Source organism: Orcinus orca, chromosome 9, assembly GCF_937001465.1.
Source record: "Orcinus orca chromosome 9, mOrcOrc1.1, whole genome shotgun sequence".
Lineage (NCBI taxonomy): Eukaryota > Metazoa > Chordata > Mammalia > Artiodactyla > Delphinidae > Orcinus > Orcinus orca.
The window spans coordinates 86,764,698-86,786,664 of NC_064567.1; the positions used below are offsets into that span (position 1 = coordinate 86,764,698).

The 21,967-nt window shown below is 38.9% G+C and overlaps 2 protein-coding genes across 4 annotated transcripts in view; both read right to left on the minus strand.

The window, feature by feature from the left end:
- ORC5 (origin recognition complex subunit 5) overlaps nt 1–6,832 on the minus strand; it is a 78,755-nt gene extending 71,923 nt beyond the window's left edge. For 2 of the 3 annotated variants that reach the window (XM_033439499.2, XM_033439510.2), the window contains exons 1-2: nt 6,603–6,780; nt 2,414–2,506 (exon numbers count right to left, since the gene is read on the minus strand). In XM_033439499.2, the coding sequence (XP_033295390.1) occupies nt 2,414–2,506; nt 6,603–6,674 (165 nt within the window). In that variant the 5' untranslated portion in view covers nt 6,675–6,780. Of the gene's footprint in view, nt 1–2,413; nt 2,507–6,602 lie in introns of all 3 variants that reach the window. The other variant, XM_004263376.3, reaches the window with a different exon arrangement.
- LOC117203713 (uncharacterized) overlaps nt 1–21,967 on the minus strand; it is a 1,186,790-nt gene that overhangs the window by 460,626 nt on the left and 704,197 nt on the right. The gene's annotated exons all lie outside the window — the stretch shown is intronic.

The following is a 21,967-nucleotide window of genomic DNA, read 5'->3' on the forward strand; positions in this document are numbered from 1 at the left end:
ACAAAGAAACCCAAGAACATGTGAATGTTAAAATTCTTAGTGGGAATTTCTTACTTATAATTTTAAAATAATATTTTTAATCATGGACACACCTAAACCAAAAAAACATTTTTAAGAGTTAAAAACCAGAGTAATCCCCCTATAAGGACGTAGAACTAACTCTTCATTTAGAGAACTATCAAAATGGAGGTAATTCCAGAAGTAACAAGGAAAAAAAAGATTTATAAATATAGTCTGTTCTCAAAATGAAATCACAAAAGCAGTACTGATCACTCAGAGGAAGATAGCGTGTGGCATCTGGCACAAATAATGGAACCTGTAACTATTTTTAGCGACATTCTATAAATCTCACCCAATAAAGAGGCTTTTCTTTCTCAGAGTAGCAGTGTAACTAAGGCTACATTATAGTTACTTAGGCACAATTTCACCAGCATTTTCTGACCTCCCTTACCCCCACTCCTTTATGAACTAAAGTCCACAATAGCTCTGTTAAGACTGTCTTGTTTACTGCTACCTGTGTGCTATCCATGACCTTTAATGGCAGCATATTCTAAATGTCTCTTTGTGTACCTACACCAAAAGTGGTGATAATTATCATTACAATGTTTAAGCAGCAACAAAAATCAAGATACATTAAAAAATGAAATACAGCCCTTAACTATGGAACTTCCATATTCAGTTTTCATGCTTTTATTCAATATAGATATTTTTGGACACATGCAGGGAGGTCCAAATGCAAATGCCTGAGCGAGGACCTTGTACACTCAGGTTCTGAAGCCTGGTATGAACCTCAGGCATCTGTATTTTAAAATGCACAGGCAAACTTCAGGATCAAAGGCTAAAATCCCTAAGTTGATGTATGCCAAGAACTGTGCTGGGAATAATCTCAAGAAACAGTTTCAAGCCAGGGAAACACAAACATTTATCACAGTTGAAAGGGATAAATATTACGACAGAATTAAGCACAGAGTGCTGAGGCTGCACAACAGAGGGGCATCTAACACCGCCTGGAGAGTCAAAAAAGGCTACCCAAAGTGTAAACACAAGAAAACATAGCAAAATAAATAAGCATTTGCCAAATAATAGGGTAGAAGAGTTGGGAGTGAATGAGTACAAGAAAGCCATTCCAAGCAGTATGTGCCAAGGGTTGAAAGTAAGAGACAGCAAGAACTGTAAAATAGTTCAGTATGCCACACAAAACACACATACTCTGAGCTAGTTAGGACCGGGGGTAGCAAACTACAGCCTTTGGGTTAGCAATCTGTTTTGATATATACAGCCATGCCCATTTAGATAGACACGGTCCATGGCTGCTTCCACACTAAGGAGGAGTTGAGTGGTTGTAATATAAAGTACCTGGCCCGCAAGCCTAAAATATTTATTATCTGGCCCATAAGAAAAAGTTTGCCCATCCCTGGCTTAGGATATGAAAGAGGGTGTGGCAATAATCACGAACAATAGCAGCTAAACTTTATTGAGTGCTTACTATATACTAAGTATTGTGGTAAGCACTTTTCATGTATTAACTCACTGAATTCTCACAATTCCAAATGTTGTCACTATTAGCCCTACTTTTCAGATGCGAAAGCACTAAGGGGTGAACCCAGAAGAAGAACATGAGTCTGCCAGACTCTATCTCAAATTCTTAGGCATTACGTTAAGAAAGATAAACTGAACTCAGCTCATGAAGGGTCTTATGTATCAGGCAAAACACCCGAACCTTTTCCTAAATATCTTATTTAAGATTTTCATGGACTAGCTGCAGGGTGGAGAACAGACTGCACTTAGGAAACTGTTGTGGAAATAAATGAAAGAAATAATGGTAAATGAAACTCAAGTAGCAGCAATGGCTATGATTCAAGCTACATGGAGTCAAGACATTAATGATACAGAATCAACAGGATGTGTTTACTGTTCAATTTACTAAGAGAGTGAGGATAAAGAAAGAGTAAAGAGCAAGTTTAGACAACTGTGTGAATGGTGAAATTCACTGTTAGAGGCAATATGGGAAGAAGGGTAAAGGTGACATATTTAGTTTTGTACTTGTGGAGATTCAGACTTATCACTATCAATATTTCAAATATGTACAATAATGGAGAAGAAACAGATTTTAGTATTTTTAAAGAATGTATTATTATGTGTGTTTTCCCCCAAATATTATCGTCCAATGAAAGTTAGAGAGAGTAATTTGGCTCAACTTAAAAAGTACATTCTAACATCAAGGCTCAAGTTATTTAACAATGCCTTCTGAAGCTTACAGTCTTTGAAGGTCTTCAACAAAAAGTTGGTCAGAAATGTTTTATGTAGAAGATATTCCTTCAGAGAAAGGTAAACTAAATATCTCCCAGATCCCTTCTATTTCTAGGAGTCTATGAATAAAAATCAATTAACACTGAGTTTGGGATATTCTTACCTCTAAAGTTTTCAACAAAGTTTGTGTTACATAGGTCTTTCCACTGGCAGTATGTCCATAAATAAAAATGGATGGAAAGCTGAAATGATGTCTCTAGCAGAGAAAAGACAAATATCAGTCTGCACATACAAAACAGAAAATAAACATTCATCAATTTGTGACAAACTTTTCCATGATAAAGTAAATTATTCAATCCAAATGATTTCAACAGTGAGCATTTAGTGGATTCATCATTATACCTCAAACCTACTTGATTTCAACTCTACTCTTTCTCAGAATTTCTGGAAAATCACATTTGGCCTATCTATTATATATGATATATCACTATACATATATATATTCAACCCTTTTTATTATTATACAGGTTTATATATATAAATGTTTGTATTTTCAAATTTGAGAGATTTAACAGATTTTTCAAGAATGATTTTGACCATACTTCATTTTTTTCTTAACCCTTTTTTATAGAATCTAAGCCCACAGGCTGCAACTTCAGTCTACATTCTAAAGCTTTTAAACTAAGCATATGTAAACACAGGACTAGAAAGAATTTCAAGAGTCCTCTGTTCTAAGGAAAACTTACAGGATACTTCTGAATTACGCTTACTACATTTACCTTGGCCTAAATGTGTACATTTCATCATTGTTTTCAATGATCAAATCTACACAGCATATATTTCAAAATACATATTCCCAAGATTCTCCTGAAGTACATTATGAGTCAGCAGCCTAGAGAAAAGTAAAAATTGTCAAACACCCCTATATTGGTCTGGTCAATACTACAAATATGTTTCATTCATTCAATGAACATTAATTAGACAGCTGCTAAATGCTGAAAACCATGATGCACTAAAGAGTACAAAAATCAGTTAGAGATAAAACCTGCTTTGGAGGAATTCACATACACTTAAAAAATAATTATAAGAAAATTGGATGATGCAATTTCCGTGAAAAAGTAGAGTCTCTATGATCATCATCTACCACTACAATAGTACAGTTGACGCTTGAACAACACAGGTCTTGAACTGCTTGAGTTCATCTATACATGGATTTTTTTCAATAAACATATTCGAAACAATTCTGGAGATTTGCAACAATTTGAAAAAACTCACAGATGAACCACGTTGCCTAAACACATAGGAAAAATTAAGTATGCCATGAAGCGTAAAATATATGTAGATAATAGTATATCCTTACAAAGGCATAAAGTGAATGATATTTAATATAAAATTAATAATGTGTTAGTTTTCTGTTTTATAACTTTGCTCCCAAAGGATTACATTACCATACATACCATATGGTATGTCTGTGCCTCCCAGCCTCTCCCCTCTTTCTCTCCCTCTCCCTTCCTCCCTTCTTCCTACCCCTCCTTCCTTCCTATAATTGGAGAAACTGTGTATTAGCCTATCATCACAGGTAAGTGATTTTTCAAAAAAATGTAACCATGTGTTTACAATACTGTATTATGAATATGACTGGAATACTGTATGCCATGAAACTTTATAAGGGTTCATTCATTAGTATATAGGTAGGCTACCATGAAGGAATTCTATCCATAACAGAAGGCTACCATAAAGCAATTATATCGCTGCTTCTTTGTTATCAATGTATGAATCATTATACCTGTAAATAGATATGAATTTCTTTTTCACATTATCTTTTCATTTTTAATGTCTAGTTAGTAATATGTATAACAAGCCCAGTGTTTTGTATTGTTAAGACAATACTGATGTAGATATTGACAGACGATTCATCTTATAAACAAGGTAAACTAACAGTATTGATACAGTATAGTACTATAAATTAGTTCTCTTCCTTATGATTTTCTTAATAACATTTCGTTTCCTCTAGCTTACTTTATTGTAAGAATACAGAATATAATACATATAACATACAAAATATGTGTTGACTATTTATCGGTAAGGTTATTAGCAGTTAAGTTTGGGGTGAGTCAAAAGTTACACACTGATTTTCAACTCCACAGGGAGTCAGCACCCCCAATTCCCACATTGTTCAAAGGCCAACTGTAGTCACAAACATTTATTACATTCTAGCCACCAAGTTACAAATTTCCTTTTAGCAAGACAAATCAGGAACTCAGATTTATACAGGAAAATACTTTCTAATGGCAAATGCCTATGGCAAGAGCAGCCCAACAGATTAAAAATGGATGTTTCATACAGATTCTTTTCTTAAGTTTATACATAACCCTCTTGTAAATTAACTAGCTCAAAAATTCTGTAACAAGAATTAAACGCATGCTTGCTGATCATCTCTGCTAATACAATACTATATTTCACCTTGAAAGAGAAGCACAAGATATCCTTCAGGACACTTTTCCAAGCTACACTAAAACTCTCCTTTCCTGGAATCCCACCACACTTATCTGCATCCACTATTTGGTGCTTAATAATATTCCACCTTACATCATCTTTTCTACTGTTAACTAGAACTGTATTGAACTCTTGCACTGTTATTTAACCTTTCACCTTCATAAACCTAACATAAACTGTAATAAGCCAGGATCGGGCACAGTGCCTGGAACAGAGAAGGTGCTTACTAAATATTTATTTGCTGAATACATAAATGAATCTGCTAAGAAATATGAACCAGTTTTTTATAGATCTTTGCATCTCCTACATGCACAGCACCTTACAGAAAAGCGCTATTAAAATTGTTAAATATGACTTCTTCCTGTGATTTACACCAAATTGATATCACTCATCTCTATTTGCCAACATTCATTTTCAGGAGGACCACTTCTGTTTGTAGTGATCTGGGTTTGTCTACTCCAGGGAAGGAATGCATAAGGTACAACTAAGAAAATGTTTCAGTGATAATATTGATAACTACAATTAAAAGCATTATAACTGGGCTTCCCTGGTGGTGCAGTGGTTTAGAATCCGCCTGCCAATGCAGGGGACACGGGTTCAAGCCCTGGTCCAGAAAGATCCCACATGCTGCGGAGCAACTAAGTGGCCCGTGTGCCACAACTACTGAGCCTGCGCTCTAGAGCCCTCGTGCCACAGCTACTGAAGCCCACGCACCTAGAGCCCCTGCTCTGCAACAAGAGAAGCCACCGCAATGAGAAGCCCCTCACGGCAATGAAGAGTAGCCCCCACTCGCCGCAACTAGAGAAAGCCCGCGCACAGCAACGAAGACCCAACGCAGCCAAAAATAAATAAATAAAGTTAAAAAAAAAAGACCCAATGCCTTAAAAAAAAAAACTGATATTGAAAAAAAAAGCATTATAACTAGAATACTGACTGAGGGTGCACTCCCTGACCTTAGTTCCCTAACTAATGTGCCCCTTTAGAAGGAGGGTGGTACTTTTCCACTAATACTTCACAGGCCACCCCAGACTGCCACCCAGGTAGTTGGATGAAAGCAGTACTTATGAAAGCAAACCAGAGGTGTGAGGGAAGAACGTGAGTGTGACCCTAAACTCTCATTTACTCTCCTTACAGATGAGATCCAAGTGTGATCAATTCCAAGTCTAATTAATGAGTCTGAAGGAAAAGGCTCACTAAAGGCCACCAGAATATAATCAAAAACAGATTAAGTATGGAATTGATGAATGCTACCTCCTATGGAAAGGACTCCGCAGCAGTGTTCATCCAGAGGAAACATTTAACCTCTTCTCTTAGGCATCACCTGAACTGCTAGTCAAGAAGCCTAGACTAGACCTCTTCTGTGCTTTAACAACGCTGGAAAAGCCGCTGAAGTTTTAAACCTGAAGCACCGCGTTGGCCCTCACAGGTCTCGACAACTACCCATCCACAAAGAACTTACACTAACTACCTCACTGAAACGTGGGGACTCACTTTTGAATAAGTAACACTGGGCAAACACATCTGTTGTATAAAATCCTGTTCAGCTGGGGTAAGAAGCAACTTCGAGTAGCTACTCTGGACTAACACCCTCTCAAAACCGTGGCGTGCGTAAAATATCACGTCCTGGGCCAACGAGCCCTAGTGCAGGCCGGTCCTTCCCGTGCAGTTTAAGAGACCGCTCACAAATTACTTTGGGTGAGGAGTGGGAGAGACCTATAACACCCCCTACCTCAACGCAAAAGACGGTCTACAGCCCCTCAATCAGAACGAAAATTTAAAAATTGGAACATGTCGCAAGACCACGGAATTGTTTGCCTCCGGGATTTGGAAGAGAAAAGATAGCTGGACTACAATACCTCTCCAAACAGGGACTGCAAGGTGGACACTTGGGACTCGCGACAAAGCACCGTGTTTTCCAGGTGAGGCATGCTGGCGGGTACCAAATCACAGAGCAGCCCGCGGCCCGCTCCGCGTTCACAGCCGCAGCCTCACCCACGCTCGGGTCTCCGCGCTCTCGCCGGAAACCGGACTCTCGGGCTTGTGGGAGGAGCCAGCGTGGCCGTGCGTCCGCGTGACGTCAGCGCGCAAGAGGAGCGACGGACCCGCCCTAGTCGTCCACAGCCTGAAGCGGTAGGGCTCTGACCGCCGCAGAGGGGTTTCTGGAGCCCGCTTTGTGGGGTTGGGCGTCTCGGGCTGCGGCCTTTGCCACCCAAAGGTCGAGAGGGGGATGCAGGGATGGGCGAACAGAGAAAGCGCTTGAAGGGGCTAAGGAGGCCCTGTGGGCTCCACTAAGTCGAGAACCTGTGGGTTCGGCTTTCCCGCCTAAAGGCCCCAAATTTAGAAACCGTAAGTGCTGGGGAGCTTTGTCGTGTAGCCCCACCCAGGAGGGGGAGGCGGTCGTGGAGCCGAGGCCCGCCTCCTTACAGGGACCTGAGGAAAGCGGGCTCAGATAACCAATATTCACAAAAGCTGCGGGTTTTTTTTCCTGAGGAGGGTGTGGAAAATTGGCGTCCGGTGCAAAAAAAAGACTGATGGAGTCGAATAAACAACTTGGAATTACTAGTCTTACTCCAAGCCTGAAAACAGATCTGGAAATGCCTCTCCCTCCTAATGGGAGGAAGTTCTAGTGTCAGTTTCTGAGGGCAACAAGAGTGAAAAATAATGCTACCTTTAGCATAAGGCTTTCCGTTTATTTGTTCGCGGAACGCGAGCTAGAAACCAGACGCTAGAAGATTCTGGAAATAAACAGATATAGGAGTAGACAGAAATGTATGGTGAAAAGAGGGTTTGGGATCCTGAAGCTGCTGGGTTGGGGCCATTGACTCAACAGAGAGACCTTGGAAGAATCATTGAAACATTCATTTTGAACTTTAACTTCTTTATCTATAAAAGAGAGATAATAATAGCTGGGTTATTGCTAGGGATAAAAGATTATATACTTAGTGCTTGATGTACATAGATTTAAGTCATGGATATCAGAATCAGAATCTTGTATTTGTGATAGCCAAAAGGATCTTTTGGTAATCATGGTCTCCTATAACTTACCCGCTAGTCAAAATCATATACTGAAAGCAATTCAACTGCAATTGCCTAAGTACTTTAAGAAAGAATTATAAAGGGTACAATGGCACCATCCATCAAATCTTTTAGTGTTTCTTCCTAAGGGAAGCTAGCCCTTGACCACCCTCTCAAGACGGGGTTATACATTCCCATAACACTGTATTTTTATAGCATTCAACAAAATTATAAGTAAATTATCTAAATGTTAGTCTCTGTCTCTAGCTGCTTTGTGAGGGCGGGAAACCTTGTCTTCTTCACAGCTCCATTTTCAGTGTATACTATACTGGCTGGTACATACCTAATAAGCAGTCAGTAAGTAATTATTGACCTGAGAGGAAGTGCCTTACTGCCTGGACAGGTGTAGGGAAGTTTCTCAGAGGAGGGAACTGGGATGCTGAGACTTAAGAATAAGGGTTCAGGGCTTCCCTGGTGGCGCAGTGGTTGAGAGTCCGCCTGCCGATGCTCCACAACGGGGGAGAACAAAAAGACAAGCTAAAGACATAAAAGGGACAAGTAGGCAATCATATGCCAGGGACTGGCAAGTAATTTTTAAGAATAAACCTAGAGTTGCAGGAGGTCAGGCTGGGGCAAGTGTATGTTATGCTAAGAGGATTGGACCTTATATAGGCCGCAGGGAGCCAATGAAGAATTTTAGGCAAAGAAGCAAATGACAAGACTTGACTTTTAGGAAGTTCCTCTTGGCTACAGCATGGAAAATAGGATCAATTTGACTTGTTAAAAAAACTATTGCAAAGTTCTAAACAATAAATGATAATGTCCTAAACTAAATCAATGGGAAACAAGGTGACAGGGAATGGCAATTAAGGTTTATTAAACATAATGTAGCAGGCACTGTGATAGATACATTAGCCCATTTAAACTTTGCAGTATAATAGATTTGCAAATGGAAAAAGTAGCTGAAATTTATCTTACAAGTAGTGTATACTTGAACCTAGGTTTGCTTCATTCCAAAGTCCTAAATCTTTCTACTACATCATACTGGGAAGAAGCTGAATCTGAGAGAGATTTAGAAGTACATTTAATAGAAATCAGTGGCTGCTTAAATGAGATGGAGGGGGAAGTCTTTGAGAGTAACGTTTAGGTTTCTGATTTAGCTGATTTTCGTCTTTGCCAGTAATAAAATCAAAAATAGGAGCAGGCTTATAGATTTGGTGATATCTATACAGGATTTAGTTTTATCTTTAGGACCAAAGTGAGTTTCTCACATTAAATTTGAAGTGTCTACAGGATAACCAGATAGGTCCAGTGGAAATAGAATCTGAAGCTCCCAAAGAGAGTGGCCTAGAGAAGGAGATACAGAAGTTATCACCACATAGGTAGTTGAGCCAGTCCTCTGGATAAGATTACACACAGAGAATACATGTTTGTTACACATTAAACCTGCAAATAATCCTTTAAAAAATGTAATAGTAGTAGATGAAAGTTGGTGCTCAAGTACTGTAAATTATTTTTTCCACAGAAAGAATGTGTCTTCAAAAAATATCCCAATAGTAAAAAGCTCACTGAAATCCTTTACAGCATATTTAATAGCTGTAGTTTGGGGCCAGTTGTATTAGAACTCAAGTTTTAGTTGATGGAAAAAATCAGGAGAACCTACAATCACAAGTAGATTGTTTCACTAGGTTTTCCACTTATCGGAATTAGTTTTATAAACCAAAAATTTGGGTAATACATATAGCGCTAGTTTAAGGAGTATGAGAAAATAATGTGGGAACGGTTTCCTATAGAAAAGGAAAAGTGAACACATCACAAGCCATGCATGACCAATAGTGATGCACGAGGGATGTTTTAAAGAGTCCTGAAAATTGCCAAGTCTATCAATATGAAACATGAGCAAAAAGTATAGTTTTTATGTGTTAAAAGGGTCTTTAACCATAATTTTAATCTTTTAAAGTTAAAACATTAAGCAAATAACATGAAACAACAGGAAAATTTATTTTTTATAACAAAGCTCAAATAACTTGTTTATAAGTGTTTATGAACCAAAAAAAGTAACCTAATGAAGCTAACTTTATTATCTTTAATTTTTTTAACAATACCTCTGTGCTCTTTTAATCTTTGGTTACTTATTCTGTAGTTTTTAACTTAATGATTTGTTTACTAAACAAACATAGAAGCTTTAATCCTAAAATACTCGGTGATAAAATGGGCTTTCAAGTTAATTGTTTTTCAATGCCATTTTGAAAGTCTGGTTTACATTGTGATGTACTGGCATTCCAGGACTAATAAAATATAAATTGTTTAAAAAGTAATCAAACAGAAAGAAAATCTTTAATAATGTTGTGGAACTTAGTCATGGCATCAGATAAACTAGCGGTAAACCCAAATATAGATGGAAAATTTCCAGAAGATTTTATTATAGCAAATTAATCTAATTCTATGAAAGTAATTCCAGTTCATCCCCCTGCTCAAATCCTTCTCATTTCCCCTGCCAGCCAGATCCTCACAATGTACAAGACCCCATAAAACCTGCTCCCCACCTCACCCTTTACTTTGCTCACCTCATGTTTTGTTTCTTCTCCTTAAGCTTGCTCTCTTTCAGCCACACTGGCCTCCTTGCATTCTCTGGACTATGCTGGGCATGCTCCAGCTTCTTGTGACTCTGCTCTTGCTATTCCTCCTGAAATCCTTTTCTCAATCTTAATTCGCATGGCTCACTCCTGATCTCCTTTAATCTCTGCTCAAATGTCACCTTACTAAAGGAGCCTTCTTTGACCACTTAAGTCTGTGCTGTCCCCCATTCCCCTTTTTTTATTTTGATTCACAATACTTATTCACAGTACTTGTCATCTACATATTTTACTTGTTATTGTCAGTCTCTCACACTAAAATGTAAGGCCTGTGAGGAGCTCTATCAAAAAAAGTTCCTGGTGCATAGTAGGCGCTCAATAAATATTTATTGAATTAATTAATGACTTCACTTATCCCAAATGACTAGCACGAGCTCTGATACAGAGTACGTGTTTAACCACATTTGGTTAATGAAATGAATTACTAAGGAAAAACTACTGAAAAATTAAAACACTAAAAAAACCCCAAAAGTTCTAGTTTTAGTTGCAATGATGATTGTTTTCTGTGTCTTTAAATATGGCATCCACCCTTATTCAGCAGTCTGATTATTGTAGTTTTAGCTACTTTGAAGACTACCCTAAACCCAAAAGAAAGAATGAAATGGTTGTTGTGCAAAAAATAAATAAGCATATAAATAAATAAAATTGGGTTAAAATCCAGGCAGTTTACTCTGAAATGAAGTTAACTTTAGGTCTTTTGGACATTTAAGGAAGTTTGAATGTGAAGGACCAGCATGGTCTTTAGAAATTGGATAGTGTATCCTCAGTACCATGTTAGCCATTTGTGAAAGTCCCCCCAGGTGGATGAGGACATTGTTTAGGGTATTTTCTGAAAATAAACCAAATATTGACTTTTTTCTAAAGTAAACATATTTTAATAACATATAAATACTGATTAAATAATAATTACCTATGTTCACATATTCATATTAGGAGAAAACATGGAGTAGATCTGAAAGCAATGTCATACTTGGGCAGATTGCTGTGTTATTTTATGTACCTTCTCTAACCTTAACTCTAATTCAATCTAAGCATGATGTCCACCTTTCCTGCTCCCTCCATTTACCACCTGGGATAGGCAGAATAATGTCTTCCCAAAGATAGCCACGACCTAATTCCAGGACGTGTGAATATGTTAGATTACATGGCAAAGGGGAATTAGGCTGCAGATGGGAGGAGGTTATCAGCTGACTCTGAGATGGGGAGATTAGACAGTACTTATCTAGGTGGGCCCAGTGCAATTACAGGCATCATTACTAGTCAAAGAGAGAGGCAGAAGAACCAGAGAGATGGCAGTGTGAGACTTGGTCTGACCTTGCTGGCTTAGAAGTGAGAGGAATGGGGACAGGAGCCAAGGAATGCAGGCAGCCTCTAGAAGCTGGAAAAGGGAAAGAAATGGATTCTTCCCCAGAGCTTGCAGAAAGGAATGCAGCCCTGCTGAAACCTCGAAATGAGTGAGACTCATTTCAGACTTCCGACCTCCAGAACTGTAAGAAAATAAGTTTGTGTTGTTTTAAGCGATTAAGTGTGTGGTGATTTGTTACAGCAGCAAAAGAAAACTAACCCTACCTATTACATGAGAGTTCATTCTGATCTTTTTGCTAGGATAAAAATTTATATGTACTCCAGTGATTAGTACATTCGGCCCTCTGGATCTGCAGGTTCCACATCCGTGTATTCAACCAAGCTCAGATTGAAAATATTCAAAAAAAAAAAAAAAAAAGGGCTTCCCTGGTGCCACAGTGGTTGAGAGTCCGCCTGCCGATGCAGCGGACACGGGTTCGTGCCCCGGTCCGGGAGGATCCCACATGCCGCGGAGCGGCTGTGCCCGTGAGCCATGGCCGCTGAGCCTGCGCGTCCGGAGCCTGTGCTCCGCGAGGCCACGGCAGTGAGAGGCCCGCGTACCGCAAAAAAAAAAAAAAAAAAAAATTTCAGAAATTTCCTAAAAGCAAAACTTGAATTTTCCAGTCTCTGGCAGCTATTTACACAGCGTTTACATTGTATTAGATATTATAAGTAATCTAGAGGTAATTCAAAATATATGGGAGGATGTGCATCGGTTATATCCAAATACCACGCCATTTTATATAAGAGACGAGCATCTGTGGAACTAATCCCATGAATTCTGACGGACTACTGTACTCGTATTGATTAGTTTCCATAGTAATCATGTTTGGAAACAACCCAGGGATATTACGTGACTAAAATGGATACTTCTCCCTTTCATCAAAAGTGAGGGCCATAATACAGTATACTCTGAAGTATAATAACTTTTTTATTGCATAAAAATTATGGAACAGCTCTATTAAAATTACACCAAAATATAAAATGCAAAAAATGGTGGAAATTCAAGGAAGAGTTGACAAATCCACTACTACAGCAGGGGATTTCAACAGAGTCTCTGTAAATTACTGTTAGGTTAAGAAGACAAAAATTGTAAGGATATAGGAGATTTGAAAAAAAACATAATTAACAGGCTTGATTTACCACATAGACATCTTTCTAAGCACATGCAGAACATTTACTTAAGTTGACCACCATGTACAAGGGTATAAAACAAGTCTAAACAAATTTTAAAGGATTGGTATCATAAAAATCATATTTCTCAATATAGATGTCAGCAATCAAAATAGATGTCAGTACTTAAAAGATAAAAAATTCATAGGTTTGAGAATTCAAAAACATGCTTTTAAATAACTCAAGTTAAAGAGAAATATCATTTTTTAAAATATTTAATACTGAGTGATAACAAAAATAGCACATGTCAAAACTTGTAGAACACAGTGAAAGCTGTACTAAGAGGGAAATGGAGCCTTAAAAGCTGGAAATTAATGCTGAATTCAACTTAAGTAGTAAGACTTAAGAATAAACAAAAAGTGTAGGAAGAAGGAGAAATAAAGATAAAAACAAAACTTATTAAATAGGCAACAAATATCAAATAGGGAGAAGCAATAAAGCCAAAATTTTGGTTTTGAAAAAGTTAACATACCAGAGGTACAAATTAATAAGTGGGAAAGTTTTCGTAAATAAGTATACAGCTAAAATTACAAAGAAAATACTATCGACAAACTTTATGCTAATAAATTTAGTTCTATGGTCTGAATGTTTGTGTCCCCCTGCCCACATCCCATCACCAAATTCATGTGTTGAAATCCAAATGCCCAATGTGATGGTGTTAGGAGGTGGGGCCTTTGGGAGATGCTTAGGACATGAGGGTGGAGCCCGCCTTTTGGGATTAGTGTTCTAATAAAAGAGGCCCCACAGAGATCTGCAGCTCCTTCCTGTGCACCTGCAATTCCGAGATGGTCTCTCTACACATCCTTGCCTCTGCCCCAGAGACAGAATGCTCCTTTTTGTGACTTGGTACTTGCTTGTCTGCCTGGAGGATGGTGGAGTATCCTCTGTTGTCCGTTTCTGCTTCAGGCTTAAGCGGGCCATGAACCTCAGGAGTGGTTTTTTTCTCAATAAACCTGTCCTCCTCCCCATAGCAGCTAAACTCTGCAGTGTGTCTTTGGGGGATCTTGTGTGGGAGAGTATTTCCTGCTCCATTTCTAGGAGTAGAGGGGTTTGTTTTCCTTTCATTCTTCTCCAGCTGTAGTTTTAGCTTTTCATATGCACCGTGAAGGTGACAGAGTTTGCTGCCTTTATTCCAAAGGCTTAAAACTTTTGTTTTATACAGAACAAGGGTCCAGGCAGTGCTTTTTTTCAGTTCCTAATGCCCAACATTTCTCAAAGTTCATTTCCCAAAGGAGAGGTGGCCACTTCCTTTCCTGTAGACTTGCACCTCCAAGGGAGGCTTTCTCTGCTCTGCCCCCCATCTTCCTGGTGGGCATCCAGTAGGGGTCTGTGGAGATGAGCCTGTGAGTGAGTGTGAACTCCCCTTGTGTCTGTGGCTCTACATTAGTCACAGTCGGCCTTTAACAAATTATTTAAAATTTTAGCTGAATGTTTTTGCCTGCTTGTATGACACCTATCTTACCCCCACCTCCTATTTTGCCACAGGTGAGTCAGGGCTCCCATCCCATCTCTCCTTGGAGGAGCCTGTCTTTCCTGTTGCCAGGCTACTTGGTTTCCCTGTGATCTTAGCTCTCTGATGGGTTACAGAAAAATTATTTTTTTAGTTTATCCTGCTTTTTTTGTTGTTAGGGTCTTTCCATATATTATGCTCTTGCCATAATTTTACAGTCTAGATAGTAGAGTGGAACTCAACTAGTTATTTTTAAAATCCAAGCTCACATATGTTCTCTCATCTCATTTTCCTTTTAACTCACCCTTTCTGCCCTTGGTTTGATCCTTCCATCTGAAAGCACTTTCATCATTGACTTAGGCTGCGTCTTCTAGGAAACCAAATCTAACACATCTGCCTATCTTAAGTGCAAGCCCCAATGCTATGAAACTCCCCCAATTTTCTCAACAAAATTTTCTAATCTCTCAAGTCTCACAGGATTTATCATTTACACTTGTTATAGCCCCTAAAACTTTCAACCTTGTATTATGAATATTCGTGCCTATGGTTTTTCAGGCACCAATTGGATGAAAATACCCAGATTCATTTATTAATTCCTTCATTCATTAGTCTAGCATTTATTGAGGACCTATCCCCAGAGTTCTGGGGGAATGAAGTGTGACCAAAAGAGACATTGTACCCATCCTTGTGAAAATTGGAATCTAGCAGGGAAGACAGGCAGTGAAGATGTATTGATTTGGCCAAAAAGTTCCTTTGGGTTTTAAGTAAAAAGACACATTTTTCATTTTCACCAAGAACTTTATTGAACAACGTATTCATGGTTTTGTTCCACTACCTTCTGCCATTTTTCAGGCAACTTCATAATTCCATCTTCCCAAAACGTTTTTCTTTAAATTAATTAATTAATTAATTTTTAGCTGCATTGGGTCTTCATTGCTGCGCATGGGCTTTCTAGTTGCAGCGAGCGGGAGCTACTCTTCATTGCGGTTCACAGGCTTCTCATTGCAGTGGCTTCTCTTTGTTGCGGAGCACGGGCTCTAGGTACACGGGCTTCAGTAGTCGTGGCATGCAGGCTCAGTAGTTGTGGCACACGGGCTTAGCTGCTCCGCAGCATGTGGGATCTTCCCGGACCAGGGCTCGAACCTGTGTCCGCTGCACTGGCAGGTGGATTCCTAACCACTGTGCCACCAGGGAAGTCCCTTCCCAAAACTTTTTATCTTTTTGAGCAAAGAACTGTTCCAGGTGCCTTTTACAGTCTTCCAGGGAATTGAAAGTTTTTCAGTTAAGAGAATTTTGTAAAGACCAAAATAAATGGAAATCCGAATCCATTGTCTGGTGAATATGGAGGATGAATCAGAACTTCCCAGGAAAGCTATAAGAGTTTTTGCCTGGTCATCAAAGAAACATGTGGTCTTGCGTTATCCTGATGGAAGATTATGCTTTTTCTGTTGACTAATTCCGGACGCTTTTTTTCAAGTGCTGCTTTCAGTTCGTCACACTGGGAGCAGTACTTTGCTCAATTGTTTGGTTTTCCGGAAGGACCTCTTAATAGAGAACTCCCTTCCAATCTCGCCATATACACAACACCACTTTCTTCGGAAGACTGGCCTTTGGTGTGGTTGGTGGTGGTTCATTTAACTTGCCCCACATTCTCTCCCGTTCCACATTATTGTACAGTATCTACTTTTCATGGCCCATCACAATTTAAAAAAAAAAAACAAAACGTTTTCATCACTTTTAAGTAGAGAATCGCATGCAGAAATACCGTCAAGAGGGTTTTTTTCGCTTAACTTATGTGGAACCCAAACATCAAAGCAATTAACATAATAACCAAGCTGGTGCAAATGATTTTCAATGCTTCATTTGGATACTTTGAGTACGTCAGCTATCTCCCGCGTGGTACAACATTGATTGTTCTCAGTTAATGTCTCAGTTTGATGGCTATCAACTTCAAGTGGTCTACCAGACCGTGGAGCATCATCCAGCGAGAAATCTCCAGCAAGAAACTTCGCAAACCACTTCTGACACATTCGATCAGTCATAGCACCTTCTCCGTACACTGCACAACTCTTCCTTCTCCGTACACTGCACAACTCTTTTTTTTGCGTTTCAGTTGCGTTTTTACCTTTCTTAAAATAATAAATCATAATATGCCGAAAATGTTGCTTTTTTCTTCCATCTTCAGTATTAAAATGGCTACACAAAAATTCACCAATTTTGATAAGTTTTTTCAAAATGCACACTGTCACATGACAGCTGTCACAATACAATCTAAGAAAATTGTTTTGAATGAAGGTAAAGACAACTAAGCTCAAGTAGAGCCATCTTATGGAAAAACCGGACGATCTTTTTGGCCAACACAATAATTAGGTTACTGCGTGCTACAAATGCCATCTTATTAAATAACAATATTAATATAAATACTTACAAAATGAATAAATGAGTAGTTGAATAAATGTGTTAGTAATAACCCCTTCTCCACAATTTTTTTCCTCTTCTTTATATTACATTTAGCCTAAAATATAATGTTTCTTATGGTTCCTGTCACATTATTGAGAATTTCACTGTATATAGCCCCAGGGAATATATTTCACAAAACTTTTTCTTTGATAAATGGTCAAAAAGTACCTCTTTTTAAGTGTTGGGTTTTCATTACAGGACCACAGTTTTCAGTGCTTCATACTCTCTGAGAGCTACTAACATATATTAGAAGTCTTTTTTAATGTTCCACTGAATAGGACCAATATTTTGAAATTCACATTTACTCAAATTCATTTCAATGACATAATTTGAAAAATTATGCCACAAAGGAGAAAGAAAGTAATAAGGATATGTAATGAAACTATATTCAAAAGTAATTTATGTCATGAAATATAAGAAAATCCAATATCAGTGTGAAATTAAATCAATATTAAATTGAAAAAGCAATTCAGTTACTTTTCCACTGCAATAGCCAGATCCGTTATTTTTACATTACTTTTTTTTAAACTTTCAATATTGCATTTCTGAGGAAAATTTATTGGATAGGCTAATTTAACACTTCTGAAAAGACATTATATTTACTTTTACTAGTGGATATTCATGATTACATTCTTATTCACAAGGCAAATAATGAAGCATAGGCTCTAGAGTTAAACAGACTTGAGTTAGCATCTTGGCTCCAACACTTGTTAACTGTGACCTTAGGCATATTACTTTTCTAAGCCTTTTTTCCTCTCATCTGTAAAGTGGGGGTAAATAAAACCTACCTTACAAGGTTGACATCTCTGTATCTCCAGGATGAGTTGATCCCCACTCATATTGAATTTCCCCAACAGCCTGACTGTCCTTCATTACAATGCAAGCACCACAATGTAAGGCAGAGATATTGCTGTCTTGTTCAATACGGTGGTATCTCCAGCTCCTAGAATAATGACTAGCATGTATAAGGTGCTCAGCTAGTATTCATCAATTAAATGCATGTGATGTGTTTAACACAGTGCCAAGCACATGGAAAATACCCAATAAATATCATTATGACTGTAATTATCTTGTTGATTAATTAGCCTGACCAAAACCACATTTATCTTTCCCTGCTGCTCCCACAGTTGTTCCATCTCAGTAAATAGGCATTACATTTTTTTGGTTGCTTAGGCCAACAATTTTGAAGTCATATTTATTTTTCTTTTTTCTTAATACCTCACAAATCCATCATAAATCTTGGCTCTATCTTCAAAATATTGTTGGGAGTCACTCCTCCATGGGTCTCTCAAATTTCTGTATGTCTTATGAGCAAGACACTGACTGCCCTTTTTTCAGGACTATCTCCTCCAGGATGTTTAGCCAGTAAACAGCTTTGGAAGATATAGTGTCTCTCTCTGGAGCAAAGGGGCAGCCAAGCTTTCTGTCCAGTATGATAAAGATAATACCTCTCTCAGGAGTAAAGTGCAGGCATGTTTTCTACTCATTATAAAAGATCCAGGTTCTCCAAGCTCAGGGTTCCCTTTCATGTAACAAAACCCACTGCATGGGTCTGTGGATATTGGGGCTTGGGCCACTCACACAAAAATGCTGTGATTAGGACATAGCATCAAAAGTGCACATCATGGAAGGCTTCCTAGAGAAAATGACATGATATAAATGCTGAAATATAAGTAGGAGTTAGCCAGTTGGATTAGAAGAACGTGTAAAGGTCCAGTGCTAGAAAGAGCATGAAAACATTAGAAAAGCCGCAGATGTTTCAGCAGAGCCAGAGTGTTGTGTACAAGGTAGAGAGAAGGAAATGGAGGAGGAAGGCTAGGGGAGCATATAAAAATAATTTGAAGAGGTAAGAGTGTCCTGGGTATAAAAGGTCATGTATGCCATAACATGGAGTTTAGACATAATCTTGAAGATTATAGGGAACCGTTGAAGGATTTTGAGCATGGATCTTTGCATCTTGGAAAGATCACAGTGGCAGCAGTATTGAGAACATTAAACAGGCAAGATTGGAAACACAGAGACCTTTTAAATCTCTGATTTAATAAACTGGCTTAGAGTTTTTGCGAAATTTAAATAGGGAATGGCAGAAGCAGGGTCAGATAAAGATTCAAATCTTGCAAAAGTTGTGATGTTTTCAAGTTTCCCCCTGTGTACTTCAAAGAAAAGCTATATTAAACCATAAAAATATTTGCAAGGAAATTCAGTTATGTTCTGATATTGTCTTATGTTGAATATAATCTTTTTTTGATATGTCAAATATTTTTTCTAATTTATTTTCCTTTTAAAAAAAATTCCAGGGCTTCCCTGGTGGCGCAGTGGTTGAGAGTCCGCTTGCCGATGCAGGGGACACGGGTTCGTGCCCCGGTCCGGGAAGATCCCACGTGCCGCGGAGTGGCTGGGCCCGTGAGCCATGGCCGCTGAGCCTGCGCGTCCGGAGCCTATGCTCCGCAACGGGAGAGGCCACAACAGTGAGGCCCGCATACCGCAAAAAAAAAATTCCAGGTATTTTAGAGAAATTATTGGTCAAATATCAAGGGAGACTTCCTCCTACTTGTCAGGATGTAAATTAATTACCTAGTTTGAAAGACTCAGAACATTGTGACAGAAATCAAAGAGTTCTTTATTTAAAAAAAGGCTTTTTTCATTTCTCTTTAACATTTTCTTTAGATAATAACCATGTATTATCTACACACTGGTTTCTCAGTTCTCTACTGGTGAGATTTCTCTCTTGGAACTGTCTCATAGTTTTATTAATGAATGCCTCTCCTGTCACAGAAATAGCTGATAAAATGATGCCCGTTTACAGTTAAACTCTGGACCTGATCTGGTCACTGATTCCCTGGGTTGGGGCAGGTGTATTCAAATGAAGTTCCTCTCTCTTTTATATGTGAGATGATTGACAGTGAGAATGTCTGAGTACAACTTTTCCTTTCTTAATTTGGAGCACTGAAAGGTGGGCTTCCTCTATTTTTTACTGAAAATTTACTAAAAATATTACAAAGTAACAAGTATGTAAAAATTCCCATGGCTGAGAAAGATAAGGTTTTGAAGAGCATCTAATATTTTAATATCTTACCCTTGCAGTAACATATCAATTGTTTCTTGGGAACAGGGCAGGGCAGATCTTTGTCTTCTGGTGTCCTTTCATCAAGTTCATCTTTTTCTCAGATGAGGGTAGAATTCTTAAATGACAAATAGCCAAGAGTCTTGGCTGGCAAGGTGGGAGTTTCTGAGGGCTCCCTGGGACCCCATACTCTGCTAGTGCCGTGATCCTGTGATGAAGTTAGATAATCCAACATCAGGAAAAGGATATGAAGAGAAATACAGATTAGAGAGCTATTCAGATGGTAGAATTGACAGGTTTGTTTGGTTAAAGAGAGGGAAAAGACAACAATGCCTGTCAGGATGCAGGTAGTGGCCATCACTGAGGTGAGAAATACTGGGGGAAGGGGTTTGGGGAGGAGAGAGAAGATGAGTTCTGTTCTGGGCAGGCAGAGTTTGAGGAGCCTGAAAGACATCCAGATGGTCATGCGCAGTTGGCTCAATGGTTCTGGAGTTTAGAAAACCACCTGAGCTAAACACTCAGATTTGAGAGTCATTAACATCTAAATGGCAGTTAAATTCACGTATTAAGTGAAGTCATTCAAGGAGCATGGATAAAATAAGACTAAAGAAGGGGAACATGTATGTCTAAAAAATATCTACATTCAGAAGTGAGCAAACAGAACAGATTAACAGATTGAGAAGGCAGCCAGAGAGAACACAGGAAAATTAGGAGTGAGGAAAGAGATGTCATGAAACTAAGAAAGGTTCACAAAAGAGAATAATCAGCAGTGCCAAATGCTCCGGAGGTCAAATGAAAAACACACAGCATGTATCATATCATATATGCTGCTCTACGTTTTTCCTTACAAGACTACGTTTTTCCTTACAAGATACTGCAAAGATTTTTTTTTCATTTCAATAACTGAAGATCTGCACTGTAAATTTAAATAGCTACATGTAGCTGCTACATAGAATTCAATTGGATGGGTGCACCATAATTTAGCCAATCACCAAATGAACCTTAAAATTTTCCCAATTTTTGCTTTTATAAAAATTTTTATGAATACCTTTGTATATACATCTTGACATGCATTCACATATTTCCCTATGTTAAAATCCTAGAATTGGAATTATTAGGTTGTCACCCATACCAGCCCCTGAGAGCTGATCCTTGCCTTGATTTTTCTGTGTTTGTTACAAAAGCACCTGGTATTTGACAGAGATGTTCTGCAGCTGTGCTTTAAGAGATAGGCATGGTCAACCGCCCTGAACTGGCTCTGACTTGACCACAGGAAAGTACTTGCGCAAAGGAGAACTAGGTGTGGCTAAAGGTTACCTATGCTTCATTACTATGCTAACATTTCTGCTCAACGGGGGGATCTGTACTCTGCTAGGCCTTAAGAAGTGTGTGCAAAGAAGCATGTAGGACTGCAAATGCCCCAGCTGCTCCTGGAAATGTCTACCCCTTTCCTAGAGCCCTTATGACATCTTCCTCCCTTAAAATTCCCTTACTCCCTTCCGTCCCAGGAGAAGGTGTTTTTAGAGCACAAGCTCTCCCTTCACCATTCCTTAATCAATGAATAAAGTTACTGCTGTGCTATACCGAACCTGGTTCCATTTGATTGGCATTTGTGACTCCAGGCAAAGAATCCATTGAGGGGTCACCGACCCCTTGGGGATCAGTAACACGTCAAAATATCTACAGATTATTTACCAAATTGCCTTCCGGTAATTTGCTCCAATTAGCTAAATTTAGGATTTCTGAATTAAACCAGGGAGACTGGAAAGGGGTGGGTAGTCACAAGCTAGTAATGCCACCTGATTCTGGGCAAAAGGAAATGAACATCCTCTCTAGAGAAAAGCGCCTACGGACAGAGTATCCAAGGGTGAAGATCTACCAATCCTAGGGCCTGCTGCTGCAGGATAAATTGCTGCACTGACCAAATAGGAGGCAGCAGGCATGCCCTCCCCATTCTTGAACAGTATGCGGGAAGCCGAGGCACATTCTCCGAGCCTGAGGCTGCACCATCTGGAGTCAGCATGCCAATTTAGGAAAATCCCTCATTTGAGCGGCTGGATTGTCAAGGAATGGTGTGTT